Here is a 27,872-nt window from a genome sequence, read left to right as displayed (position 1 = left end):
TTTTTCGAGACAGGGTTTCTCTGTGGTTTTGGAGCCTGTCCTGGAACTAGCGCTGTAGACCAGGCTGGTCTCGAACTCACAGAGATCCGCCTGCCTCTGCCTCCCAAGTGCTGGGATTAAAGGCGTGCGCCACCACCGCCCGGCTGATTTTCTTTTTTTCGAGACAGGATTTCTCTGTAGCTTTGAAGCCTGTCCTGGAACTAGCTCTTGTAGAACAGGCTGGCCTCGAACTCACAGAGATCCGCCTGCCTCTGCCTCCCGAGTGTTGGGATTAAAGGCGTGCGCCACCACCACTGCCAGGTTAGGCTGGATTTTCATCACTGCCTTCCAAGAGCTCCTCGTTGCAGTTCCGCCCTTCCACTCAATGGCCAAGAGTGTGGGTGGGTAATGGGTGAGGAGAGCGGCACTCGATCCAGCCAATAGGCTGAAGGGGGCTGGGATAGAGGCGGGACTTCCACCAACCAATCAATATGCGCGCTCTCCTTGCCGCTCTATGTCGCTCCGCCCTGAGCTCGCTGGTCCCAGAAGGCGCCGGGTTTCCCAAGATGGCGGCCGACGTGTCCGTTACTCACCGGCCGCCGCTCAGCCCGGAGGCGGAGGCCGAAGCGGAAACTTCCGAGACCGCCGATCGCCGAGCGCCTGAACAAGAGCTGCCGCCGCTCGATCCGGAAGAGATCCGGAAACGCCTGGAACATACTGAGCGCCAGTTCCGTAACCGCCGCAAGATACTGATCCGAGGCCTCCCGGGGGACGTGACCAACCAGGTATTGGGGGGGGGGGGAGCTGAGAGCGTGGCGGGAAATACCACGGTGCGCGTGCGCAGGGGGTTACCAGGCAATACCAAAGCTGCTGCGTCCCGGGGCTTTGCCCAGAACTGTATCCTCTCCCGGGTTCGGGAGACATTAAGAACGAGGTGGAAAGGGCATGGTCAGGAAGGGCAAAAACCCAACTACGGGCCAGCGTTGCTAGGGGCGACTACCGGGCTTGGGCGAGACCAAGTGTTTGAAGGGGGCAGGTAGTTTCAGGGGGCGGGCAGCTGTGTAGGGGGACTGAATGGATTGATTGAAGTAGAGAATCCAACTGGCCCACGCAGTAGAGGGAGTACTTTCCCTATTCTGCCATCGGGTGGCAGGAGCTCAGATCTGGATTTCAGGATTAGAATATGGCCTTTCTCATCAAGGATGATTTTACACCTTTAAGAGGTAGACCCGGAAGTTGGAGCTGCATCCCTCGAAAGGCCTACTAGAATTGATTTGATAGTACTTCTTTTTCAAGACAGGATTCTTCTCTGTGTAGCAGCCCTAGCTGTCCTGGAACTAGCTCTGTAGACCAGGCTGGCAATGAACTCAAAGAGATCCATCTGTTTCTGCCTCCCGAGTGCTGGGATTAAAGGCGTGCGCCACCACCGCCCGGCTAGAATTGATTTGAAAAAATAAAATCTTCTCCCTTCGATGGGAACCGGCTGGGTGTGGGGTGGTGGTAGAATGGTGTATGCTGTGGCACTTCCCTATGGCTAATCTTGTCTGCCGGGACCTACATGGAGCAGGGCGTGCAATGCTCTTTGGACCCAAGAAAGTCGTATCTATGTTGCCCTGCCTGGTGGTGGTGGGATAGGCCCTTTCTCCTTGCTGCTAAGAATCTGCTCACTGGCTCACCCTAATTCCTACTCCTGTGTGGGCACATGACTATTACAGCTCCAGAGGTGTGGGGAACATGATATGGGGACAGATCTGGAGTAGACACCAGTGTGCATGGTCTGGTGCATGACTGGAACTGCTGGCCCTATCTCATTGGGCTCAAACATAGGTCATCAGGTGCAAGCAGGCTGGGCAACTTGCCCAGGAAGCCAGCATTTGTTAACAGCGGCCCTGTCAACATGAGGGAGTTTGGGTGACCTGTGCAACCAACCACATGGTGTATGGTTGTAAAGTGCGTGGAGTCCCTGTTCAGATATCCCAGGTAACATGCCTCCTGTCCGCCTGATAACTTGTGTGGTTAGCCTCTTACAGCCTCAGTGTCCTTGTGTACAAAATAGATAAGTGATTAGCTGTAAAATTGTTGGGACCTTCCATAGGGAATCAGACAAGTTGGGTAACTTCCCTGAAGGCATTTGTTTGAGTTGTTGGTGTTCTTAGCATGTAATCTTCAGCCTTGCCTTTCACAGCCTTGGGTAGAAGATAGTTGTTACCGTAAAATTCAGATGTTCGTTTATCTACATGTATGACGGGTCCACCTACAGGCAGGCCTGGCTAGTGACTCCTCGCTTCTGTGTTTCTGCAGGAAGTACACGATCTTCTGAGCGACTACGAACTCAAGTACTGTTTCGTGGACAAATACAAAGGGACAGGTTTGTGGGCCATGGGTGGACCAGGGCAAGGATGACAGTCCCCAGTGGTGACAGGAGGGTCCTGGCTCAGCATTTGTTCTCCTGATCTGTGGGTCCCATATTGTCCTAGAGGATGCACTCAACAGGAACTCCTGTCTGATCCTTGTCCTGGCTGTCCATTTAATTTTTTTTGTTTTTTTTTTTGTTTTTTTTTTTTTTTTCTTTTTTTTCTTTCACCACTATACTAACGAGGATCCATTTAATTTTTTGAGACAGGGCCTCACTATATAGCCCTGGCTGACCTGAAAGTCACTAGTAGATCAGGTTGGCCTTGGTCTGTAGAGATCACCTTCATTGCAGTTTATTTATTTATTTAGTGTGTGTAGGTGTGAACACGAGGAACAAACGTGGAAGTTCGAGGATTATAGGTGCTTATGAGAGTATGCATAAACTCCCGTGAGTCTGGGAATGGAACTCAGGTGGTTGGTTAGGCATGGCAGCAGGCTCCTTTACCCAACCTTATTTTTCCTTTTTTTAAGGCATGGACTTACTCTTTAGCCCAGTAGCCCAGGTTGCATGGACTTACTCTGTAGCCCAGGTTGTCCTGGAGTTCTTGACGTAGCCCCAACTAACATGAAATGTGTAGTAGTAATCCTTAGCTTCTACCACTCCTTGGGGTTTTGTGGGTTGTTTTTTAAGTTATCTTTATTTAACATGTATAGTTATTTTGCCTGCACACCATTTGCATGCCTGGTGCCCATGGCGGCCAAAAGAGGACACCAGATTCTGTGGAAACAAAGTGGTAGAAGGTTGTGAGCTGCCATGGAGATGTTGGGAACCAAATCCAGGTCCTTGCTAGAGCAATAAGTGCTCTTAACAGCAGAGGCATAGCTTCAGCTCCAGGTCTCATAAACCAGACTAGAGTCATGTATCACTGTGCTTGGCTCCAGCACTGTTCTTTGTGTCCCTTCATAACCCAGGCCCACTGGCCACTCCACTCTGTCACTGTAGGCTGAGGCTGGCACATTTGCACACACATGGAATGGTCAGCCCTAGGTCCATAGGATAAGACTTGGCAGTGTTGGTCTCCTGTGTGAGGCCATCAGTGCATGTTTGTGCTTCCCAGCGTTGGACCAGGTGTGGAAAACATCTAGAACCATCTCTGACAATGTATTGTGGAGAAGAACCAACACTTGAAAGTTGGGCTAGAGGATCAGAAGCTCAGTTTCCTTGGCTACGGAATGCTGTTTGTTTTTGTTTTTCTGAAATGGTTTCTCTGTAGCTTTGGAGCCTCTGCTGAACTAGCTCTTGTAGACCAGGCTGGCCTCGAACTCACAGAGAACCGCCTGCCTCTGCCTCCTAGTGCTATTAAAGGTGTGCGTCACCACTGCCCAGCCTGTATTTTTAACTTTTTTTTTCTTGATTTTTGTGAGGGCTCGGTGTGTATTATGCTGGACCTTAAATTTAGGGCCTTACATACGCCAGAAACGTGCTCCACTGTAGATATTATCTAGTCCTGATCTCTCTCTCTCTCTTTAATGATTTTTCCAGACAGGGTTTCACTGTGTAGCTTTGGAGCCTGTCCTGGAACTCACTTTGTAGACCATGCTGCCATTAGAGGCGGGCTGGCCTCTTGTGTGGTGCTAAAGATGAATACTCTTAATGCTGAACTACATCCCCAACTCTCAGTGCGTCAGGTAGTCAGGGATGGCCTTGAATTTCTGATCCTCCTGCTGCAGTCTAACACTGAAGTAGGTCTGCTCTGTCACGCCTGGTCTATAGACAGAACTCAAGGCCTCATACCTGCTAGGCAAGCACTCTACCAACTGAGCTGTGTTTTCATTTCCAGCCCTGAGTTTTTTTTTTTTTTTTTTTTTTTGGTTTTTCGAGACAGGGTTTCTCAGACCAGGCTGGTCTCGAACTCACAGAGATCCACCTGCCTCTGCCTCCCAAGTGCTGGGATTAAAGGCGTGCGCCACCACCGCCCGGCTTAAGACAGAAGAATCTCACTAGATAGCCCAGGATGACTTTGAACTCTGTCCCCAGTCTTGCAAATGCTGGGATCACAGACCTGTGCTACTATTCCCCACCCACAACCTGGCTCTTGGGCTGCTAATCTGGGCCTGTTTATTCTACCAAAAGTGGTAGATGTGAGGGTTAACCTGTTCTCATTTGACAGATGAGAAAGTTGAGGTGCCAGAACTTTTAAGGGCTTGGGGCTGGAGTGATGGTTCAATGGTTAAGAGCACTGGTTGCTCTTCCAGAGGCCCCAGGTCAGTGCCCAACACCCACAGGGTGGGTCACAAGCAAGCATCTGTAACTCCAGTTACAGGGGATCTGTCACCCTCATCTGACCTCCACAGGCACCAGGCATACATGCAGGCAAGCATTCACATAAAATACAACTTAAAAGCTAGGAAGTGGTCACGCACACCTTCAATCCCAGCACTCTAGAGGCAGAGGTGAGCAGATCTCTGAGCTCTACAAAGAACTGCAGGACAGCTAAGGTAACCATTAACTTGGATGTCACCTGAGTGACACACTGGCAGAGCCATGTGCACAGTGAATAACTGCTTAGGTTATGAACTGCTCTGGGGAGATGTCAGGGACAGGAGCTGGTGGAAATGCAAGGCTCCAGCTGGCCAGTTTGTGCTTGCCATTGGCAGTTGATGTGTTACTGGTTAGAGGGCCTCGGCTAGGGAGTCAGAAGTCCACTCTGACCTCAAGTCCTCTTGTGCCTTGCAGCTTTCGTGACCCTGCTGAATGGGGAGCAGGCTGAAGCTGCCATCAGCGCCTTCCACCAGAGCCGACTTCGAGAGCGGGAGCTGTCAGTTCAGCTGCAGCCTACAGATGCTCTGTTGTGTGTGGCCAACCTGCCACCCAGCCTGACCCAGGCACAGTTTGAGGAGCTGGTGCGGCCCTTTGGCAGCCTGGAGCGCTGCTTCCTAGTGTACAGTGAGCGGACAGGTCACTCTAAGGGCTATGGCTTTGCAGAGTACATGAAGAAAGACTCGGCTGCCAGGGCCAAGTCTGATCTGCTGGGTAAGCCACTGGGCCCCCGCACACTGTATGTGCATTGGACAGATGCTGGGCAGCTGACCCCTGCCTTGTTGCACTCCCGGTGCCTCTGTGTGGACCACCTGCCACCTGGCTTCAATGATGTGGATGCCCTGCGCCAGGCACTGTCAGCGGTCTATACCCCCACCTTCTGTCAGGTAGGTCCTGGGCCCTTTGATGGAGCCGTCACAGTTTTGAATGCAGCTCTTGGGAGAGGGTCTGTGGTATGGTGGTTGAGAGCCCAAGTGTGTTGCAAAGGTCTGAATGCAATCCTCAGCTCAGCCATTGTAAGTTGGGTGGGAGTCCTGCTCCACTCAGTACTTATGCCATGTAGCCCAGACTAGCCTAAAAAAACCACCGTCCTCTTGCCTAAACCTCATGATGCCAGAATTATGGGTAGTGTGGCACATGGCCTGGCTTATGTTTGTTCGTTATTTTGTTTTTTGAGGCAGCATCTCATGTAGCCCATACTGACCTGAACTTGGTATGTAGCAAGGATGAGCTTGAATTCCAGATCCTCCTGGCTCTACTTAAAAGTAGGGCATGCTCCACCATGCTAGGTTTATGTGGTGCAGGGATTGTAATTCCCTAGGGCGTCCTGCATTCTAGACACGTATTCTACCTGCTCAGCCCTAGCCCTCATCAACGGCTTCATGATCCTCTGTGGGCTCCCAGCAGCGAGCCAGGGCTCAGCAAGTCCCTCTGTCTGCACCTTGGTCTCGCTCTCTCTCATCCTCCCACACCCTTTTTCTAGATAGGTCTCCTTTTTTGTTTTTGGTTTTGGTTTTTTTTTTTTTTTTTTTTTTTGGTTTTTCAAGACAGGGTTTCTCTGTGATTTTGGAGCCTGTCCTGGAACTAGCTCTTGTAGATCAGGCTGGTCTCGAACTCACAGAGATCCGCCTGCCTCTGCCTCCCGAGTGCTGGGATTAAAGGCATGCGCCACCACCGCCCGGCTAGACAGGTTTCCTTTTTTGTTGTCGTTTTGTTTTGGGTTTTTTTGTTTTTGTTTTTCAAGACAGGGTTTCGCTGTAGTTTTAGAACCTGTCCTGGAACTAGCTCTTGTAGACCAGGCCGGCCTCAAACTCTGAAACCACTGCCCGGCAACAGGTCTTACTTTGTAGCCCTGACTAGCCTGGAACTTAGACATCTACCTGCATTTGCCTCCTAAGTGATGGGATTAAAGACATGCATCACAGTACTTTGCCTAGAGAAGCTAAATATTAAAAGTGTCTTAGCCAGCAGTGGTGGCACACGCCTTTAATCCCAGTACTTGGGAGGCAGAGGCAGGTGGATCTCTGAGTTCGAGGCCAGCCTGGTCTACAAGAGCTAGTTCCAGGACAGGCTCCAAAGCAACAGAACAACCAAAAAAAGAAAAAGAAAGGAGGGGGTGGCATCTGTCTTAGTTAGGGTTCCTGTTGCTGTGAAGAGACACCATGACCATGGCAACTCCTATAAAGGAAAACATATACTTGAGGTGGTAGGTTTCTGTTTCAGAAGTTTTAGTCCATTGTCATGGTGAGACATGGTACTGACTACGTCTTAATCAGAAGGCAACAGGAAGTCAGCTGTGACACTGAGAGTGGCTTGAGCATATGAGGACTCAAAGCCCACCCCACAGTGACACACTTCTTCCAACAAGGTCTTTCTACATAGCCTTGACTGACCAGGACCTCACAGTGTAGACCAGGCTGGTCCTGAACTCACAGAGAGCCACTTGACTCTGCCTCCTGAGTATTGGAATTAAAAGCGTACGCCGCCAAACCAGGCTGTGATATGGTTTTAAATCCTAGCACTGCAGAAGTAGAGGCAGAAAGTTCTCTGTTCAGTGTCAGCTTGGGCTACATAGGGAGACCCCCTATCTTTTAAAAAAGGTAAGAAAACTGGGTGAGGGCTTCACCTGCCTATGCACACAAGCAGGAGAGTTGCTGTGGAAATACACTCAGGAACAGTCCTTCTCAGCTGAGAACAGCGTGGGGACATGTCACATGTTTACTGTGCCCAGTTCTATGCTTAGATTCGCATTGTTTTTCTTGCCTGGCTTCTCTGTGGGAGCTAGGAACTAGACTTGGGTCTCATGGACTGGTGCTTACCTGCTGAGTCATCTCTCTAGCTCTACTGACTTAAGTTGCTTTTTTGTTTGTTTGTTTCTTTGTTTGTTTCTTTGTTTGTTTTGGGGTTTCACTGTGTAACAGCCTTGGCTATTCTAGAACTAGTGTTGTGTTACCAGGCTGGCCTTAAAATCAGAGATCCTCCTGCCTCTGGCTCTTGAATGCTGGGTTTAAGGTGTGCGCCACCACCACCTAGTGACTTCTTTTTCTTTTTTTGGCAGAGCAAGGGCTGATATTTTATTTCTTTTGAGAGAAGTTATCATGATATAGCAAAAACTATTTTGAAATTTGCTATGTAGTCCACACCAGCTTTGAACTCTTAACTTTTTTGACTTTATGTTTACAGAGTGCTACGGTTACAGGGAACGCCAACATATGTAGCCTTTTCCTCCCATCCTTTTTTCCTCCCATATTCCTTTTCTCTTTCTGAGACAGTGTCTTTCAAAATAGTGTCTTACTGTATAAAGCCAGCCAGCACTGAAGGTAAAGACAGGAAGGTTCTTTGCTGATTTCCAGCTTAGCCCAGAAAATGTGAACCCCAGGTTCAGGGAGAGCCTGTCTCAAAGGGATGAAGACTGGACAGAGAACACTTGTCCTTCTTTGTACACTAGCGAGAAATAAAACACACAACACCAAAAACCTGTTTTCTTGAAGGACTGGGTATGGTGGCATAAGCCTTTAATCCAAAACTCAGGAGACAGAGGCAGGCAGGTAACTGTGAGTTCAAGGCCATGCTGGTTTATGAGTTTCAGGCTAGCCAGCAATACAGTGAGACCCTGTCTAATAGGAATTTTACAATATATTATGGGCAGCATTGGACTAGTCTAGCTTCCATCCAATCTCACTGCTGGAACACACCCAGTATGAGCTTCTAAATGGGGGGGATATGAACCCAACCACTGATGGGGCTGCTATGGAAGAAGCTGGTATAATGATACAACTCTGCCTGTGATTAGAACCTCTCTGCACTAGCACCGTGACCTCCACATCCACCTGGCGGTAGCAGCCTTGAATAGCCAGCCTGTGGGTCCTGGCTACCTGGCAGGCCTGGGTGCCTCTTCCCAAGTCAGTTCCCTGCCATGGTATCTATGGCCCAAGGTATGTGTTCAGGGCACACTCTGCAGTCATCCTTACTTCCTGATGTTTCCGTCAGAATTGGTTCCCAGCATGTCAACACAAATACCAGCACAGTGACTTCAGTTGAGGTGGGTCCTATCTCTGCCCTGTGGCCTTGGGCAAACTGACCTTCTAGGGCCTCCTATAACCACTGCACAGATTTAGTGGCCAGATAATGGACACAAGGCTGGGAACAGTGAGTAGCAAGTAGTCACCCTTTCCAAGGACTCACTGTCAATTCTTGCGGTCAGTGCCTGGTCTTTATGGTTTCTTGCCTGGTGCTAATAAGTGCATCTCCCACAGCTGGCATGTGGCCAGGATGGGCAGCTGAAGGGCTTTGCAGTACTGGAGTATGAGACAGCAGAGATGGCAGAGGCTGCACAACAGCGGGCAGATGGCCTGGCCCTGGGTGGCAGTCACCTTCGTGTGTCCTTCTGTGCTCCAGGTCCTCCTGGCCGCAGCATGCTGGCAGCACTCATTGCTGCCCAGGCCACGGTGAGTAGGGGTACCCCTTGGACACCAATGTCTCCCCTTTGTGGCCTCTACTCTGAACCTTCCTCTGATCCCCTCCTCAGGCTCTCAATCGAGGCAAGGGACTCCTGCCTGAGCCAAACATCCTGCAGCTGTTGAACAATCTGGGCCCATCTGCCTCCCTCCAGCTGCTGCTCAATCCTCTGCTGCATGGAGGTGCCAGTGGCAAGCAGGGTAAGATGGGCCACACACGTTTGTAGGGTGTCATGCAGAGACCACTCCTCCTATGTCAGTATCAGTGACATGAGCATGGACGTCCCTAAGGGGAGTGGAACTTGCATCAGAAAAAGACCCACCCTTCTCTGCCTGGATCCTTCAGGCCCATCCATCACTTCTGAAAATTTGGGGTTGTGCTGGGTGGTGCATTATCACAAGGCATCCATGTCTCGTTCCAGGCCTTTTGGGTGCGCCCCCTGCCATGCCACTACTCAGTGGACCTGCCCTGTCCACTGCGCTGCTCCAGTTAGCTCTGCAAACCCAGAGCCAAAAGGTAACAGCCTCATGGTGAAGGCTATTCCACCAGGCGCCTTTTCTAGACCACCCCTTATGTCAGAAGTTACATTTCCCTCTGCTCTGGAGAGATTTCTGCTCTGGTGGCCAGGACATCCATATCTGTTTCCAAAATGAATGTGCTAAGAAAGCCTGACCTTGTGCATTTGGGGTGTAGTTACCCTTGGTCAGATTTGTTCTGTGATGACCGTGTAGAAAGTGGAGTGACAGCCCTGACATGCTCAGTGTTTCCCACATAATCCCCAGTGCACAGAATAAGAACTGGCATTCAGGAGCCTGTAGACCACATAAGTAGGGTTATGGTTGCTGGAGGGCTCCGTGTGTGTCTGCCTGTGCTTAACTTGGGAGTTGATGGTGCTGGGTATTGTGACTGCCAGGACTGTGGATGGCCCGTGTCTGCTGTCCAGACCACACTGTTCCCACCTCCAGCTGACTGTACTCTGTTTTAGAAGCCTGGGATCCTAGGAGACTCACCTCTGGGTACCCTCCAGGCCGGGGCCCAACCTGCCAATTCTCTCCTTGGGGAGCTGTCTGCAGGTAAAGTTGGACCCTGCCACCCACTTCTCTAGAGATGCTTCCTCAGTGAATTCTGTGTAGCCTTAGACAGGTGACCTAATTTGTCTGGGTCATTCTCCTATTGTTTTGGTGCCCACCTCATGGGGCAGCTGGGAATGTCTTAGGATGCTGATGCCCAAAGAGACCTTGAGTCACTAACTACCTGTAGGGCACAGGGTTGTTCCTTGTCTCAGGACCATGGGTAGAGTTGTCTCTTCAGGTCTGGGACCTTAGCTGACACCTTCCTTCTCTCTTTAGGGGGGGGCATGGCCCCAGAACTGCCACCCCGCCGAGGAAAGCCACAACCCTTACTACCACCACTGCTGGGCCCTTCTGGGGGTGACCGGGAGCCCATGAGTCTGGGTCCCCCAGCATCCCAGCTCACTCCACCCCCAGCCCCTGTGGGCCTCCGAGGCTCCAGTCTTAGAGGCCTCCCGAAGGACAGTGGGCCCCTGCCAACGCCCCCTGGGGTAAGGTACCACCCTGTTTCCAGACTCCCTTCCCTTTGAGGTCCCTTCTGCCCAGGGCCCTAGCAAAACCAACCCTCCTGTTACAGGTGTCACTGTTGGGGGAGCCCCCAAAGGACTACCGCATCCCCCTGAACCCCTACCTGAATCTACATAGCCTGCTTCCATCCAGTAACCTGGCAGGCAAGGAGACCCGGGGCTGGGGAGGCTCAGGGAGAGGCCGTCGCCCGGCTGAGCCCCCTTTGCCCAGCCCTGCAGTTCCTGGTGGAGGCAATGGTAACAACAGTGGCAGCAAAGCTTTCCAAATGAAGTCCCGCCTGCTCAGCCCCATTGCCAGTAACCGCCTGCCCCCTGAGCCAGGACTGCCTGACAGCTATGGCTTTGATTACCCCTCGGTGAGTACCAGGCTGCCCTGTATTCTCGGGGGTGAAGAGCATGTCTATCTACAAACCATGCAGGGTGAGCTTCCCTGGTCCAAACATCCAAAACATGACATTCATGAGGACCCGAGTCTCATTCTAAGAGGCCACATAAAAAGAGCCAGGAGGACTAGCGTGCTTGTGACCCCAGTTTTGAAGAGGGCTAGTCCAGTAGGTAAACTCCAGGCCAGTCGAGAGACCCTGTCTCAACTGGGTTTGCTCATGAAGCAGGAGGATTGCTCTGAGTTCAAGGCCAGCCTGGTTTACACAGCATATTGCAAATGAACCATAGCTGCATAGTGATATCTTGTCTCTAAAAGGGGGACAGGGTTTGGCCAATCAGTGGTTCAGTATATAGAGTGTGTAAGGGCTGGAGTTTGGATCCTCAGAACCAGTGCAAAAGGTAGGCAGGCGTGGCAGTTTACCAGTGAGTATGAGGTGGAAACAGCATTTCTGGAGGGAGATGGCTAGCTAGATGAGTGGGTACCAGTGGGGATCCTTACTTCAGTGAAAAAGGTGGAGAAAGATCCTGAATGTCGTCCTCTGTCCTCCATACATATGTGTCCAAACACATGAACAAACAGGCCCAAAACTAGAAAATAAGGTGGGACATTCCACATCTGACCTTGTGTGGTAGGTCACAGGACAAAGCAGGCCATATCCTGTCAGTTGGGTGCTGTGCCAGCACTGGGAGGTGGAGGCAGGATGATCAGGAGTTCAAAGCTAGCCCTAGTTACATGAGACTGTGAAAAACAAAATTAAAATGAAGGTGTGAGCTGGTGAGATTTCCAGCTGGCAAAGGTGCTTGTCTCCAAGCCTGTGATCTCAGCTCCGTTCCTGGTCCCACACAGTAGAGGGGACCTGCTCTCACAAGTTGTCCTCACCTACACATGGCTACACATAGGCACGAAATTTTTGCCAGGTGGTGGTGGCGCACGCCTTTAATCCCAGCACTCGGGAGGCAGAGGCAGGTGGATCTCTGTGAGTTCAGGGCCAGCTTAGTCTACAAAGCAAGTTCTAGGACAGCTGGGGCTACACGGAGAAACCTTGGCTCAAAAAAAAAAAATTTTTTTTTTAACAGTATAAAATGGGTGTGAACCAGGCGGTGGTGGCGCACGCCTTTAATCCCAGCACTTGGAAGGCAGAGGCAGGCGGATCTCTGTGAGTTCGAGACCAGCCTGGTCTACAAGAGCTAGTTCCAGGACAGGCTCCAAAACCACAGAGAAACCCTGTCTCAGAAAACCAAAATAAATAAATAAATAAATAAATAAATAAATAAATAAATAAATAAATAAAATGGGTGTGAATTGCACCTGAGACACTGGTGAATTTCTCTCATTGGACTTAGGGAACCACCCCCTCCATGTTTCTTCCTTTATGTGGTATTTCAAAATCCAAGGCAACTCGAGTCAGAAATACTGTTTACAGACACTTCTGTAAAAAGCTAGTATCAGGTGGGCGGGCAGTTAGGGGCTTGTGGCTAACACATTCCCTTTTCTTAAGTTTCCTGTCCATGTCCGTCTTTTAGACTTTAGACCTTGCTGGCTTTTTAGTGGGTTTTGTTTGTTTTTGTTTTGGGGGGGTTTTTTTGAGACAGGACTTATGTAGCCCAGGCTGGCCTCTACTCACTAAATAGCTGAAATGGCTCTGAATGTCTTTTTTTTTTTAATCGAGCTATACATTTTTCTCTGCCTCCCCCTCCCCCCATGACTTATCTCTTATCTCTACCACCTGAGTACTGGGATCTCGGGCATTCGCCATCACACCCAGTTTATGTCGTACTGAGGATGGAAAGCCAGCCTTCATACGTGCTAGCTGGGCTGGTACTTAAGTGTAGCCTAAGTCCCAGGCCATGCTTTTTCTCTAGAGAAAGGGCTTAGCACAGATAGTCATTTCACTACAACCATCCTGGAGCTCACGTACACACTTACATGGTTTGGTGTGCTACCCCTTTCCTACTGAAGTCCATGCAGGCCCAACTGTGGGTCATGGATCCCTAGTGTTAAATTGTGAGGAATTGACTCAGGGTAAGGATGGCAAACACCAACAGCCCTCCCCCCATGCTTTTGTCCCTTTAATTTAGGATATAGGACCTCGACGGCTCTTCTCTCACCCTCGGGAGCCAGCCCTAGGGCCTCATGGACCCAGCCGACACAAGGTAAGAGTCAAGATACTGGCCATGTTCTGCAGCCTAAGTATCCCACAGTGAATATTGTGGTCAGCACTAGCTTTGTAACTGAAGTTACTGAACGTATCTGAACGCTGAACTCCACAAACTTCTTTTCTTTCTTTTTTTTTTATTTTTTTCTTTTTTTGAGTTGGGGTCTCTGTGTAACTGTGGCTGTCCTGGAACTCACTCTGTAGACCAGGCTGTCCTCAAACTCAGAGATCCACGTGCCTCTGCCTCCTGAGTGCTGGGATTAAAGGCATATACCACCTTTGCCTGACTTCACAAACTTTTGAGGCAATCTTGCTGTTGCCCAACTCAAATCTCTAGGCTCAAGAGTTTATTTTTCACCTTGGGGCAGTAGGTGGTTCCATAGGTCCCCGAAGATAGCCATGATCAAGCCAGGTCATGGTGGGGTAGGGTTTCCACTGTTATCTTCCTCACTCGGCTGAACTTTTCTCTGCAGATGTCCCCGCCACCCAGCAGCTTCAATGAGCCTCGGAGTGGTGGAGGCACTGGGGGATCCCTTTCTCATTTTTATTCTGGTTCACCCACCTCCTACTTCACCAGTGGCCTACAGGCTGGCCTCAAGCAGAGCCACCTCAACAAGGTAAGAAGCCAGGCCCACTGAGGACTGGGTCCTGTGTATCTATGTCTGTTTCTAGGGTTTTGTCACCCAAGGTGTCTCAGGTATGGCTCCATTGGTGACAGGGCTCAGTCTTGCTTGACGAAGTGGCAATGGTCTGCTCTGACTCCTTGCTGTGTGGAGCTCAACACTGATCAGCTTCCCCTCATCTCAAGTTCACCTAAGATGTGGGTGGTCTTATCCCCAGAGGACAGAGGAGAAACAGTTTAATTACCACCAGTTCTTGTAGCTCTGGGTGGCAGCCACGAGGCTGGAATTGGACTCAAGATTTCCCCCAGGGGTGACTTGTCCCACCTCTTTGATTTCCCCAGGCGGTTGGTTCCTCCCCGATGGGCTCCAGTGAAGGGCTCCTGGGCCTTGGCCCTGGGCCCAACGGTCACAGCCACCTGCTAAAGGTACGGGCAAGGGGAGGGGAGGCTCAGGGCTGGGGAGCCCCGGCCCCTAGGAGGCCCCTGACCCAGCCTCCCCTGCCATCTGTCTCCAGACCCCAATGGGCGGCCAGAAACGCAGTTTTTCCCACCTGCTGCCCTCGCCTGAACCCAGCCCAGAGGGCAGCTACGTGGGTCAGCACTCCCAGGGCCTCGGTGGCCACTACGCGGACTCCTACCTGAAGCGGAAGAGGATTTTCTAAGGGGTCGGCGCCAGAGATGCTCCAAGGGCCTGCACCAAATTGCTTTTGGGTTTTTTCTGGTATTTGTGTTTTGTGGGATTTTATTTTTATTATTATTTTTTATGTCCTTTCTTTGGGTAATAGAGAAATCTCTGAAAAAGACTTTGCTGACCAACCAGCAGGAGCTCAAGGAATGTAGGGGTGTCTGGGGGCCACACCATTACCTGTGGGCCTGCTCCTGGAGTCAAAACCCTGCAGCCTTAAGAGAGAGGGGCCTGGCCTCCTCTCTTTCCTTCCCTAACTCCTGGTCTCCTGTGCCCGGCTCTCTAGGCTTCCTTGCCTGCCTCGTCACTCCTGTGTTCTGGCCTTTCGAGTGCCTTTGGAGGTGTCCTTGACCTGTGAGGATCAGGGACAGTCCCCTTTTTAAACTTAGACAATTGAATTTGATTTCCTTTTCTAATTTTTATTTTTTAAGACAACCAGGATGATGACCACATCCACCCCCCACCCCAGGAAAACCCCAACTTTGATTCCTTCAGGATCTGGCCTACCTGGGCCTCCATTCCACACTTTGGGTTTCCAACAGCTTAACTCTGTTCTCTTTTCCCAGTCATCTGCTGCAGGTATAGCTGTCTCATGCCCCTGCCCGCCTGCTCTGGCCAGTTCCCCAGTCCCAGGATCTCCACTCCCCTGCCATACTCTTCTTGCCTTCTGATGCCTTAAAGTTGGGCCACAGGTCCTACTAGGTCAGAGCTTCTCAGATGCCAGGCTCTGGAAGCTTGACTCAGGACCAAAGAGCTCTGACCTAGGGATCGTCCTTTCTCCAGGGTGTCTGCCCTGTGGACAGAAGGCCAAAGCCTTGGTCTTGGCAAACCACCCCTTTAGTACAGAAACCAATGTTTTCTGCTGGCTTCAACCGTCCCTGCTGCTGTCTGCGAAAGTTGACCATTGTACCCAGGTCACTGGGCCTCTGCCATGTCCCTCCAAACCCAGATCACCACCACCACCCCCAGGCCGGATCACTGGAGCTGGCCTCCTCTCTGCCCACACATACAAGTTCTACTTCAGCCTGCCCACCTGAGGAGACCCAGGGACTCTTGCCCCTGGCCAGCTGAGCCACCAGCCTCCCTCCCCAAATCTGATGGCCCAAACCCACTCCAGGGGGGTATCCCCTCCCCCCTTCCTCCCACACAGACATTTGCTGAATTAAAGTTTGTAAGTAAACGGTTTTAAAAAAATCAGAGCTGGCTGGTTCTTGGAGATAAACTGTGGGCCCAGCAAGATAGTTCAGTGTTAGAGGGACGACACCTACCACTAACTCCGACAACCCGAGTTTTAACCCTGGGGCCCAAATGACTCCCATAAGTTGTTCTCTGACCTACACATGTAACACAGATGGGCAAGCATGTGCCCACACACAATCTCTAAAATTTAAGTTGGACTTTGGTGGCACTAGCTTTTAATCCCAGCACTTGGGAGGCAGAGGCAAGAGAATGAGTTCCAGGTCAACCTGGTCTACATAGCAAATTCTACAACAGTTTAGTCTATATAGAAAGAATCTGTCCCCAAAAAAGTTTTTTTTCTTTAAACCCTGGGCATGGGTTTAAAGAGAGACTTAATTCCAGCCTCGCCTACAAAGTGAGACCCTGTCTTAAGAAGGGCTCAAGAGTTTGGTCCCAAATGTTGCTCTGGCAAAGGACCGGATTTCAGTTCCCAACACCCACACAGCCCGCTAATTCTGGGCTCTACAGACACCAGGCACCCACGTCTCGGTGCTCATATATACAAGCAGAACACACAAGGCTTAAGGCGGGGGTGAAGGGGCCAGGCCGGAAGTCAGACTGAATTCTGGTACATCACCTCTGACCTCATGTGGCTGCGGTTAAAGTTCCAGCATAGTAACTGAGCATGCTCGGTATTCCGGTCACGTGGCCTATCATGGCCGCCTCCATGGCCCGCGGCGTGAGTGCCCGGGTCCTGTTGCGGGCCGCCGGGGGATCTTGGGGTAACTGGACTGGGCACGGGGTAGCGACATCCAGGACTCTACGGAGTACAGGTACCTAGGGCCAGGCCGGGCCGTGGCTGGCAGCGAGGCCGCAGCCGCTCACCCACTCGTGTTTTCCAGGAGAGCGGCGCGCAGGCGAGGACGAGGCGGACGGCCCGGAGCTGCCCCGGGACGCGTGAGTGCCCGCCACGCCTTGCCCCGCCCTGCCATTCAGCCGCAGGCCGGCCTCGGCTCAGCGCCTGCACCCTGTCTGTCCCCAGGGTCAACGTGGTCTTCGTGGACCGCTCTGGTCGGCGGATCCCCGTGAGGGGCAGAGTTGGGGACAATGTTCTTCACCTGGCCCAGCGCCACGGGGTGGACCTGGAAGGTAGGTCATAGGGAATTACTTGGAGACCCTTGCCATTCTTTCATATCCTTTTTGCATTTCTGAGACGGTCTCATAATAGCACAGGCTTGCCTCGAATTACTATCAGAGGGTGGCGTGCAACTTCTGACCCTCCTGCCTCCACCTCCCGAGTGCTGTGTGACAGTGCCCCGCAGTAACACCTTACCCGGTAGTTTTGTTTTGGTGTGGACTAGTGGGTCGGTAATCAGGGCCTCACGCTCTACCTCAGGCTGTCCAGCAACTTGAATATGTAATCCAGGCTAGCCTGCACCTTATTGCAGTAATGCTCCTGCCTCCACTTTCTGAGTACTGGGACTACAAGCATGTGCTACTACACCTCCATATGCGGAGGGGGGGGGGGAGGTGGGAAGAGCTGAGATAGACTCAGTGTAACTCAGGCTGTTCTGAAAGTAACCAAGCCAGGTTCAAACCCACAGGAGTGACCCTCCTGCCTCCCCCTCTAGGGTGCTGAGGATAAGACAGTCTCTGTGCCTTTGCCTTAAACCCACTGGATGATCCTCCTGCCTCAGCTTTCTCAGTTCCGGGATTACAGGCTGTCTCCACTGCTTAGCCACCTCTGAGTTTGAGCTGATAGGATGGCTCCCACACAAGCCTACCAACCTGAGTTCAATTCCCTGAGAACACATAAAGGCAGGAAAGAAGCTGGCTGCGGCAGGCGCACACATCGTGTACACAGTGATAATACACTCAAATTAGAGACAATCATAGAACTGGAGAGGTTGCTTAGTGCTGAAGCGTGCATATGGCCCTTGCAAAAGGCCTTGCTCTGTCCCTGCCATTCGCTCTGTGCCAGGCAGTTCACAGCCTTCTATACCAATAGCTCCACGGCTCAGACCCTCACCTGACCTCCGTGGCCACTGCACTCTCATGCCCAGCACACACAGACATACAAATAAATGCTTAAAATTGAAAACTTAACACTGAACTAAAACTTGGTCTCGGAGCAGCTCTTACCGAGTGTTTACTAGAGGCTACTAGAATATGCCTTCTCTTGTAGCTTGTGGATTCTTGCTGTTGACACCTGCCCTCCAGTGCTGGGATCACGTGTGTGTGACTCTGCCCTTCTTCAGGCCACAGCACTCAGGACTATCCCCAGACCTCTGTGCTTCCTGTTCTGTGTCAGAAGTGTTTTCCCAGCACATTGCTAGCCAGGCTCCTCTTTCTCCAGACTGTGTCTGGCACCCTTTCACCCCAGCTTAGGCCCCATGCCCATGTCTGTCCGTATAGCTCATGGTCTCAGAGTTTGTGTTTCGTTTGCGCTCTGCCATCTGCCTCATTCCTGTCACCTGTGGCCTCTCCTGTCCTCTGCGAGTGCTGAGTGCTAGTTCCTCGTGCAGCTTTGTGACTAGAACAGAAAGGGAGAGTGCACCGTGTGATGGTAGGTGGGTTCAGATGCAAGAGAAGCACAGCAAAACATGATTCAGACATGGGACATTTAGTCCTCCTATGCTGCTCTCTGCGAATATCAGTGGGAATTTTCTTTATTGAATTTATTTATGTGTATACATGTGCCTCTGTAGAGGTTAAAGGACAGCTTAAGGCATGCAATTCACTCCTTCCATATTGTTTTGCTAGGGATTGAACTCAGGTCTTTAGACTTGGCAGCAATCCCTTTACCCAATGAGTGCGTTCCAGGCAAGGCAGGGATTTTTGGTGAGACCCTGTCTTTAAAAAAGAAAAAAAAAAATGAAGCCTGATGTAGTTGTGCACGCCTTTACTCCCAGACTCAGGAGGCAGAGGCAGGCGATCTCTGGGTCAAAGCCGGCCTGCTGTACATAGTGAGTGCCAGGACAGCCAGGGCTATATAGTGAAACCCTGTCTCAAACAAAAACAAAAATGGCAATGTCTGCTTAGATTCATACCCAGCCTGGATAACTTAGCAAGAGTCCCTGTCTCAAAAATAATGAAATTATGAAAACACAAATTATGAAAAATTTTGTCTCAAAAAATGATGAGAGAGCCCTTGTGTGAATACTGTCCTACTGAGTGTGCCGAAGTGACAGGCCCTCTGAGCCTAACAGGAACTGGGAGCCAAGTAATAAAGAAACTGCTAGGGTTTCACTGGCAGATGAGTTGGAAGGGTGTGCGCCAGGTTAATGGAATAGGGGGCTGACTAAAGCTTTTCCTCTAAAGCTGGCAGATGTGGCTGAGCATAGTGGCGCACACCTTTGCTGCCAGCACTTGGTAGAGAGGCAGGTGGATCTCTGGGATTTGAGGCCAGCCCGTTCTACATAGCAAGTTCTAGGACAGCCAGGGCTACACAGTGAGACTTTTTCTCGGAACCAACCAAAAATCCAGTGAAAATGGATAGAGCTGCTGGGAGGTGGCTGGTGAGTCTAGCGTCTGCTGTACCGAGCAGCGATTGGAATAGAGAAAAAGGTAAATCAGACAGCAAGCCAACTCGAGGATAGAAAGGTGGCTATAGATTACCTGGGCAATGGTGGGCATTCCTGTGGCCCTTGCTGCATCAGAAGCTGAGCATCAGGACTACCTGAGTCTAAGAGTTCAAGACCAACCAGTGCAACAAAAACCCAGGGTAATCCAAACAAGTGAGACCTGCTGGCTCAGGCCTATAACCCTATCTGCTTGGGAAGCTGAACCAGGAGAGTGGAAAGTTCAGGATCTGGGCTGGCACGATGACTCATTGGTTAAAGGGCACTTGTCGCCAAGCCTTAGGACTTGAATCCAATCCCTAGAACTGACTTGGAAGGAGAAGCAACCCAAGATGTCCTCTGACCTTGACATGTATACTGTGGTGTGCACATTTCCACACAGATTCACACATCCATAAATAAATGTTTAAAAAGCATTTAAGGGCCGGGCGGTGGTGGCGCACGCCTTTAATCCCAGCACTTGGGAGGCAGAGGTAGGCGGATCTCTGTGAGTTCGAGACCAGCCTGGTCTACAAGAGCTAGTTCCAGAACAGGCTCCAAAGCTACAGAGAAACCCTGTCTCAAAAAAAAAAAAAAAAAAAAAAAGCATTTTAGGGTTGGGCCTAATGGCACACGCCTTTAGTCCCAGGCCCAGATTCAGACCTAGCCTAGATAACTTACCAAGAGTCTCTATCTCAAAAATTAGATTTGACTAGCCAGGTGGTGGTGGCGCAGGCCTTTTAATCCCAGCACTTGGGAGGCCTCTGAGTTTTGAGGCCACCCTGGTCTACGGAGCAAGTTCCAGACAGCTAGAGCTGTTACACAGAGAAATTTTGTCTCAGAAAAAAATTACAGGCCGGGCGATGGTGGCGCACGCCTTTAATCCCAGCACTCGGGAGGCAGAGGCAGGCGGATCTCTGTGAGTTCGAGACCAGCCTGGTCTACAGAGCTAGTTCCAGGATAGGCTCCAAAACCACAGAGAAACCCTGTCTCGAAAAACCAAAAAAAAAAAATTACAGATTTGGGAGAATGCGGTCGTTCAGGGGGTCAAGGCACTTGAAGCAGAAGTCTGATGACTGATTTCAGTCCTCTGGGTGGAGAGCAACAGAGCTGCCCTCTGACGTCCATAGGGATGCTGTGGCAAGCAAAGCAGAGAACATTCTAGGTCATGGGTACAAAGGCAGAGGCCCTGAGGTGGACTGAAGTTAGCGTAGGACTAGGCATAGTGGCTCACGTTTGTCATCATACCCCTTGGGAGAGTCGGTTCCAGGCTGTCCTTGGCTACATAGTGAGTTTAAGGCTAGCCTGGGCTGCCTAAGACTGTCTCAAACAACAAAAAGTCTACAGACGAATTAGAAGCCTCAGCTCTGAGAAGGCTGAGGCTAGGAAGCTGAGGTGGAGCACGTTCCTCACTAAGGATGCCTCTTTCTTCCTGTCCCCAGGGGCCTGCGAAGCCTCCCTGGCATGTTCTACCTGCCATGTGTATGTGAGTGAGACCCACCTGGATCTCCTGCCTCCTCCTGAGGAGAGGTGAGTGGGCAGCCCAGCTATACTGCCGGCATCCGCCTCCCTGTGCCCAGGGCTCTTCCACCCACACCACCCTGACCACTGCCCTTTGTCTCAGGGAGGACGATATGTTGGACATGGCCCCACTGCTCCAGGAGAACTCAAGACTGGGCTGCCAGATTGTGCTGACCCCTGAGCTGGAAGGAGTCGAGTTTGCTCTTCCCAAGGTCACCAGGAACTTCTACGTGGATGGCCACATCCCCAAGCCCCACTGAGAGGAGGTCACTGGACCAACCAGGGCCACTGAACTGAAAAGACATGCTTCTGGCCCCAGTGCACGGACTGGCCGGGAAAGAGAAGCTGAAAGCACAGTGTGAGACCAGAGCCGATGCTGGGTACAGCCCGTGTCTGGGCACTGAGGGGGATGGGTCTCCATCTTGGGTGTGTCAGTCCACCAGGGAGAATCGAACTATAAATTAGGGATGGACTCAAACCAGAGCTGCAATAAAAAGTAATACACATCTGCGGCATGTTTCGTGTCCTTGGGGGGCCGGTCAGTCCAGCTCCTAGTGCAGGGGCCCTGGCTGTGCCCACACCCCCACCCCGGCAGCACCCGCGACTTCGTTCTTCCTGGGGACGCTCCTGCGTGACTAGGCCCCGCCCTAGCCACAGAGAAGGGATCCACAGCGCCCCTTGACCTTCAAGGCTGTGCTAAGTGATCAGAAGATAGCTAGCAAAGAGGGGGTGACCCAGGGGGGGCCTTCCTGATCACACAGCTGAGGCTCCTGGCAGCCACTGCAAAAAGTGCTCCCAGGTGCAAACAGCGCCCCCACGTGACCTGCGCCAACCGGCTCCGCCCAGGTGGCGCCCATCGTCATCACCCTCACCCTTCGGGTTTATCTCTAGGGGGAGCAGGGCAGAGACATTTTGCTGCTGGGCCCGGAGTGGGCATGGAGGCGGCATCAGCCCGTGGCTTGGAGCGCCGCCGGCAGGAACTTCTGGCGCCACCTTGTCTGGACACCGAGTCGCTCCGTAAGAGCCGACCCCCCGCACGGGAGCCTGGAGCCCTGAGATGCCTCACTCCCAATGGCAGGTGCGTGGGGCAAGACTCCTCCACCGCCCATCCTAGCCAATGACTCACCAGTCCCGGAGATTGCGGGGTCACGATCCCCAGCTTTCCAGTCTTCCCCCTTTTAGTTACCGGCGCCGATGACGTTTTAGCCCCTATATGCAGGAAGGGACAGGTGATTTCCATCCTACCCACCCTTCTGTGGCTGTGTGACCCAAAAAGGTGCCAATGAAGGGTCAACCGTGGAGTGATGAGGGTAACCTACTAACAAACAACAGTCGATGGGGTGATTGACTAATGGTTGCTACCGACATTAGCCTGAATTGGGCAGATTGCCTAGGGTGGGTCCTTGCTTTGTTAGTGGTGGTGGGGGTGGCTGATGGGAACTGATAGCCAGCCACGGGGGATTCAGTCTCGGCTAACAATTATTTTGCAACTTTTAAACCTAATAACCCAGGATTCTGGCCCCAGGTGAAGCACAGGGTTACCAAAGCAGAGGCACCAACTGGGTGGCGCTCCACCACCCCCTCCATACCTATCAAATCCAAGCCCCCAGGAAAGGGGTGGCCACGCCTTACTGCTTCTTATCCCCCAGGTCCCTGTGGCCTGCGTGCCAGGACTCTGTCAGCACAGCATTGCCTTTCCTCCAAGAGAAAGAAAACGGGTCACTGGGGTCCCCTTCGCTGGCCCCCCAGGCCCTGGGGCCGTGCTGGGAGCTGATGGTCATAGGGATGTCAGACCCCCTAAGTATGACCAGGAATCCTAAGAGCACACAGTACCCCAATCCGGAACCGTCTAGTGCTGCTCCCCCAACTTCACTCCAGAGAAGATCACGGAAGCAGCTGAACCCCCAAAAGGGCACTGAGAAGGGGGACCCCACGTTCAAGGGGGTGACTCTGAAGTTTCAGATACAGCCGGATTCTAGCCTCCAGATTGTATCCACCTACAGGTAGGGACTCTCAGCCATGGTAATATATGCCTGCGTATAATAACAGTGTAGTTACAGGACAGGGCTGGTATTAGAGGCCTGTCACCCAAACTATTCGGGAGACTGAGGAAAGACAGGGAAAGGTCAAAGCCAGCCTGAGCTACAGAGTGAGTTCAAGGCCAGCCTGTGCAACTTAAGGAGCTTGCCTCAAGATGGAATTGAAAAAGGCTGAGAGCCATGTATAAAGGGGGCATGTTGGGAAAGAACCAAAGCACATTTAAAGCCAGCCTGACTACATAGCTAGACCCTTGCTCAAAAAAAAAATTAAAAAACCAAACAAAACACCTTGGGCCTGGAGAGATGGCTCAGCGGTTAAGAACACTGGCTGCTCTTCCAGAGGACTTGGGTTCAATTCCCAGCACAACTGTCTAACTCTAGACCCAGAGGATCTGACACCTCATAGAGTATATACAGGCAAAACACCAGTACAAATCAAATAAATAAATAATCTTTAAAAAGAAAAAAAAAGAGAGAGTTCCAGGACAACCCAGATGCCATAGAAAAACCCTGTCTGGGAAAAAAAAGCAAGCAAACAAATAAAAATCACTTTAAAAACAAAAACACACCCCGAAAAGAAAAACTTGTAATCCTAGCACCCGGGATCCTGAAGTTGAGGACCCTGAGTTGGAAGCTGGCTAGCCTGGGCTGAAGACCCAGCTCAAAAAAATACACAGATTGCTGGGCGCCTTTAATCCCAACATTCGAGAAGCAGAGGGGCAGGCCGAGCTCTGTGAGTTCCAGGCCAGCCTGGTGGGTAAAGGAGCTTGCAGCCAAGCCTGACGACCTGAGCTCCATCCCTAGGACCAGTGTTGTAGAAGAGACCTGACTCCCAAGAGCTGTCTTCTGACCTCCATTCACACACACATACTCACACACTGACATACACTATAGTATACACACACAGACATAATAAATACGAAAAAGGTTTATTATTTGTGCTTGCTTAGAACCTACATACATCCTCATGCAAAATTTTTATTTTTATTTATTTATTTGGGGGCACACATGTGCCATGGCACACGTGCATGTGTGTGTGTGTGTAGGTCAGAAGATAACTTGCAGGAGATGGTTCTCTCCATTGTGTGTGTTCCAAGGTTCAAACAGGTTATTGGATGTGGCAGCAAGTCCCTTTATCTACTGAGCTACTTCAAAGGCCCTGAATTGGATTCTGTTCATGCTGTTTTTTGAAACAGGATTTCATATAACCCAGGATGGCTTTGAACTTCTAATCCTGCCACCTCTACCTCCCTAGTGCTGGGATTACCTGTGGGCACCACCGAATCCAGCTTGTTTTGTTTTGTTTTTTGAGACAGGGTTTCTCTGTGTAACAGCGCTAGCTGTCCTGGAACTTGCTCTGTAAACCAACCAGACTGGCCTAGAACTCAGAGATCTACCTGCTTCTGCCTCCTGAGTGCTAGAATTAAAGGCGTTCGCCACCACCCACCGCTGAGTTGCATCCAGCTTATTTTTATTCAATTACTTGGTTTGGTTTTTGGGTTTTTTTTTCTATTTTCTTTAGGTTTTTGAGACAAGGTCTCATTATGTAGACTAGGCTGACCCAGAATTTCACCATTCTGCAGCCTCAGCGCCTTAGGACTGGAATTACAGGAATATAACATACCTGACTTAAATGCAATATTAATTATTTTATTGCTGCTAGTGGAATATAAAACCAGGTCTTTGACATCAGATGCCCCTGAGGGATGCCTGTTAACCTTGATAATGAATTTTAGTTTGGGGCTGTGACCCAGTGGGTAGACCAGTGTAGAGTGCTTGCTGAGCATGCACACAGTCCTGGGATTCACGAGAGACCGTTATCTCCAGCCAGGTGTGATGCCGCACACCTGCAATCCCAGCACTTAGGAGGCTGAGCACGTTCCAGGACAACCTTGGCTACACAGAGACCCTGTTTTAATAGCAAGAAAAACAAGAGACAGCGCAGGCCGAAGCAGGGCAGGTTACTAAGACCTTGTTTGAAAAGTACAGAGAGAGGCTGGAAAAATGGTTCAGTGGTTAAGAGCACTGGCTGCTCTTCCAGAGGTCCTGAGTTCAATTCCCAGCAACCACATGGTGGCTCACAGCCATCTATAATGAGACCTAGCACCCCTTTCTGGCATGCGGGCACACATGGAAGGAATGTTGTACACATAATAAATGTATAAATGTTTGGGCCGGGCGGTGGTGGCGCACGCCTTTAATCCCAGCACTCGGGAGGCCAGCACTCGGGAGGCAGAGGCAAGCGGATCTCTGTGAGTTCGAGGCCAGCCTGGTCTACAAAGGGAGTTCCAGGACAGGCTCCAAAGCTACAGAGAAACCCTGTCTCAAAAAACAAAAAAAAAAAAGTACAGAGAGGCCAGGTAGTGGCGCTGCACGCCTTTAATCTCAGCACTCGGGAGGCAGAGGCAGGTGGATCTCTGTGAGTTCGAGGCCAGCCTGGTCTATAAATGCATCCCAGGACAGCCAGGATTGTTACACAGAGAAACCTTGTCTCCGAAAAATAAAAGTAGAAAGAATTTGTTAATTTTTATTTTTTCTATGTCAATGTTACTTTACTTTAAATTTATTTGATTTAATATATCTAAAATTACTGTATAAAATTCTTTTTTTTAAAAAAAAAAAGAAGATAGAGAGGACTGGAAACAGGCAATGGTGACTTTCGCTTGGGCTTGTGAGGCCCTGGGAAGTATTCATTTTGGGGACCACCTTTCAGATCCACTCAATGCTACGTCTTGTTCTTTTCGCAGCTTGCCTGGCAGAAGCTGTTTACAAAAGCTCCCTGCAAGCCCTTCCAAAGCCCTTGTCAACCCAGGAGGCAACGAGGCCCTTGGTGAGAGGCAAAGATGGTGTGAGCTAGAAATATCTCGAGGGTGCCATTTTCACATCCTCTGTCTTTCTGCATGCCCCCTTCTTCATCCCAATTCCTCATTTAGACCTGCTCAGAGCCCCCCCAACACTGAGTCACCCTACCCCCAGCTTCCTCCTCGGTAGAGACTCACCATCTGACTCACCATCTGTCCTGGTGCCCAGCTCTCCCCGTTTTCTCTGTGCCAACACCCAAGGCAGACACAGAGCTACTGAAGCCTTAACAGAGGCCACCCCTGGAATTCTCCACCCCACACAGGCCTCTGAAACTGACTTCTGACCTTTGACCCTGTGCCTTTTGACTTCTGACACTCCAGAGCCCAGGCGCTGTGCTTCTTGTAGGACCCAGAGGACTCCACTCTGGAGAGATGCCGAAGATGGGACCCCTCTCTGCAATGCCTGTGGCATCAGGTCTTCAACCCAGAGGTGTTGGGAGTGGGGCAGTCAGAATGGACTTGGCTGGTGTGGGAACTAGGGAAAGAAAAACAGCCACCTATTGAGGAAAATGGTTTCCTCTTGGTGGTTTCTAGTTCCCCACTGCATCCTAAATGGTGGTTTCTTACACCCTACTCCCTCACTCTTACCTCCAGGTACAAGAAATATGGCACCCGTTGTTCCAGTTGCTGGCTGGTTCCAAGGAAAAGCGTCCAGCCCAAGAGGTTGTGTGGCAGATGTGGGGTGTCCCAGGACTCCCACCTAAACCCAACTCAGGAACTGTGAGCCCTTCTTTATCTAGCCAAGTCAGTTTTGCTTCAGTTTCTCCAGGGGAGAATAGAATCGAGCCCCTGGAAGTGCCCAGCCTGTCTTGCTGCCAGCAATCCCAGTTGGAGAGTCAGCCTCATGTCCAGAGCCCCGCTTTTCCGCTCAGTCTTGGCTGGACCCCAAATAAAAAGAAATCATTGCAGAAATGATTATTTTTAATTATGTTTTACTTTAGATTTTCTTTTACATTTATGTGTGTGTGTGTAGCGCATTTGGGCATGGTGTGGTTTCAGAAAACAGAGGATGACTTCCAGGGTCGGTTCTCACCTCCCACAAGCTGTGTGTGGATTCTGGGAATTGAACTCAGGTCATCGGGTATGGCTGCAAACATCCTTAGCTGCTGGGTTATCCGACAAACCTGAGGAAATTTTCACTAATACCACTAACACTGTGCTGACGGCTGAGTCACCCTCAGTATCTCTGCATCCCTCCCTGAGCCTGGGAAGGTAAGAGGTGTTTCCTCTTTGGGGTGGATTGTAGGCAGGCAGAGGTGGTGCGGGCCTTTAATCCCAGCACGCGGGAGGCAGAGGAAGGAGGATCTCTGTGAGTTCGAGACCAGCCTGGTCTACAGATTGAGTTCCAAGACAGCTAGGACTGTTAAAAAGAGAAACCCTCAGCACTTGGGAGGCAGAGGTAGGCGGATCTCTGTGAGTTCGAGACCAGCCTGGTCTACAAGAGCTAGTTCCAGGACAGGCTCCAAAACCACAGAGAAACCCTGTCTCGAAAAACCAAAAAAAAAAAAAAAAAAAAAAAAAGAGAAACCCTGTCTCAAACAAACAAAACCCACATGGATTGTATATATCGTCAGTCTGAAGCAAGAATGAACCACATTTTAGAAGGGGAGAAGGGTGGTTGGAAAGATGGCTCAGGAGTCAAGAGTTCTGGCTTCCAGAAAACCCAGGTTCAATTCCAGAAAACCCAGGTTCAAAACCCACATGGCGGCTCACAACCATCACTAACTCCAGTTCTCGGGGATCATATGCCTTCTTCTGTCTTCTAAGGACACCAGGCATACATAGGATACACACACACAGGCAAAACACCCGTATACATACACATACAAAAATTTTTCAGCTTGCCGGGCAATGGTGGCGTGCGCCTTTAATCCCAGCACTCGGGAGGCAGAGGCAGGCGGATCTCTGTGAGTTCGAGACCAGCCTGGTCTACAGAGCTAGTTCCAGGACAGGCTCCAAAACCACAGAGAAACCCTGTCTCGAAAAAAAAACAAAAACAAAAAAAACAAAAAAATTTCACCTTAACTTTAGAAAACCAAGTAATTTTTTTAACAAGGCAGCCAGCTAGATGGCTCATCTAGGAAAGGCGCATACACACGGCCTGGCCATCTGAGTTTTCCCCTAGGTAACCTGTAGTGTGACCCACACCTGTGCAC

The 27,872-nt window shown here is 50.8% G+C and overlaps 3 protein-coding genes across 3 annotated transcripts; all 3 read left to right on the top strand.

Moving 5' to 3' along the window:
• Positions 1–536: 536 nt before the first annotated feature.
• On the top strand, positions 537–15,741 carry Raver1 (ribonucleoprotein, PTB binding 1). Its single transcript, XM_057768224.1, has 13 exons — positions 537–764; positions 2,281–2,347; positions 5,072–5,541; positions 8,911–9,102; positions 9,183–9,312; positions 9,534–9,628; positions 10,098–10,185; positions 10,462–10,673; positions 10,760–11,065; positions 13,173–13,247; positions 13,723–13,866; positions 14,214–14,297; positions 14,387–15,741. Exons 1-13 carry the CDS (start codon positions 546–548, stop codon positions 14,531–14,533), a joined length of 2,229 nt encoding a protein of 742 aa, XP_057624207.1. The 5' UTR covers positions 537–545; the 3' UTR covers positions 14,534–15,741.
• A 695-nt stretch (positions 15,742–16,436) lies between these two features.
• Fdx2 (ferredoxin 2) lies at positions 16,437–21,339 on the top strand. The gene is made up of 5 exons (XM_057768200.1): positions 16,437–16,568; positions 16,638–16,692; positions 16,778–16,884; positions 20,738–20,825; positions 20,920–21,339. Exons 1-5 carry the CDS (start codon positions 16,451–16,453, stop codon positions 21,074–21,076), a joined length of 525 nt encoding a protein of 174 aa, XP_057624183.1. The 5' UTR covers positions 16,437–16,450; the 3' UTR covers positions 21,077–21,339.
• Positions 21,340–21,713: 374 nt separating this feature from the next.
• Zglp1 (zinc finger GATA like protein 1) lies at positions 21,714–26,569 on the top strand. Its single transcript, XM_057768716.1, has 5 exons — positions 21,714–21,894; positions 22,466–22,819; positions 25,603–25,685; positions 26,038–26,131; positions 26,311–26,569. The coding sequence occupies exons 1-5, from the start codon at positions 21,752–21,754 to the stop codon at positions 26,438–26,440; spliced, it is 804 nt and encodes a 267-aa protein (XP_057624699.1). The 5' UTR covers positions 21,714–21,751; the 3' UTR covers positions 26,441–26,569.
• The last annotated feature ends 1,303 nt before the right edge of the window (positions 26,570–27,872 follow it).

This window comes from Chionomys nivalis, chromosome 4, assembly GCF_950005125.1.
Source record: "Chionomys nivalis chromosome 4, mChiNiv1.1, whole genome shotgun sequence".
Lineage (NCBI taxonomy): Eukaryota > Metazoa > Chordata > Mammalia > Rodentia > Cricetidae > Chionomys > Chionomys nivalis.
This window is presented reverse-complemented; position numbering and strand designations above follow the sequence as displayed.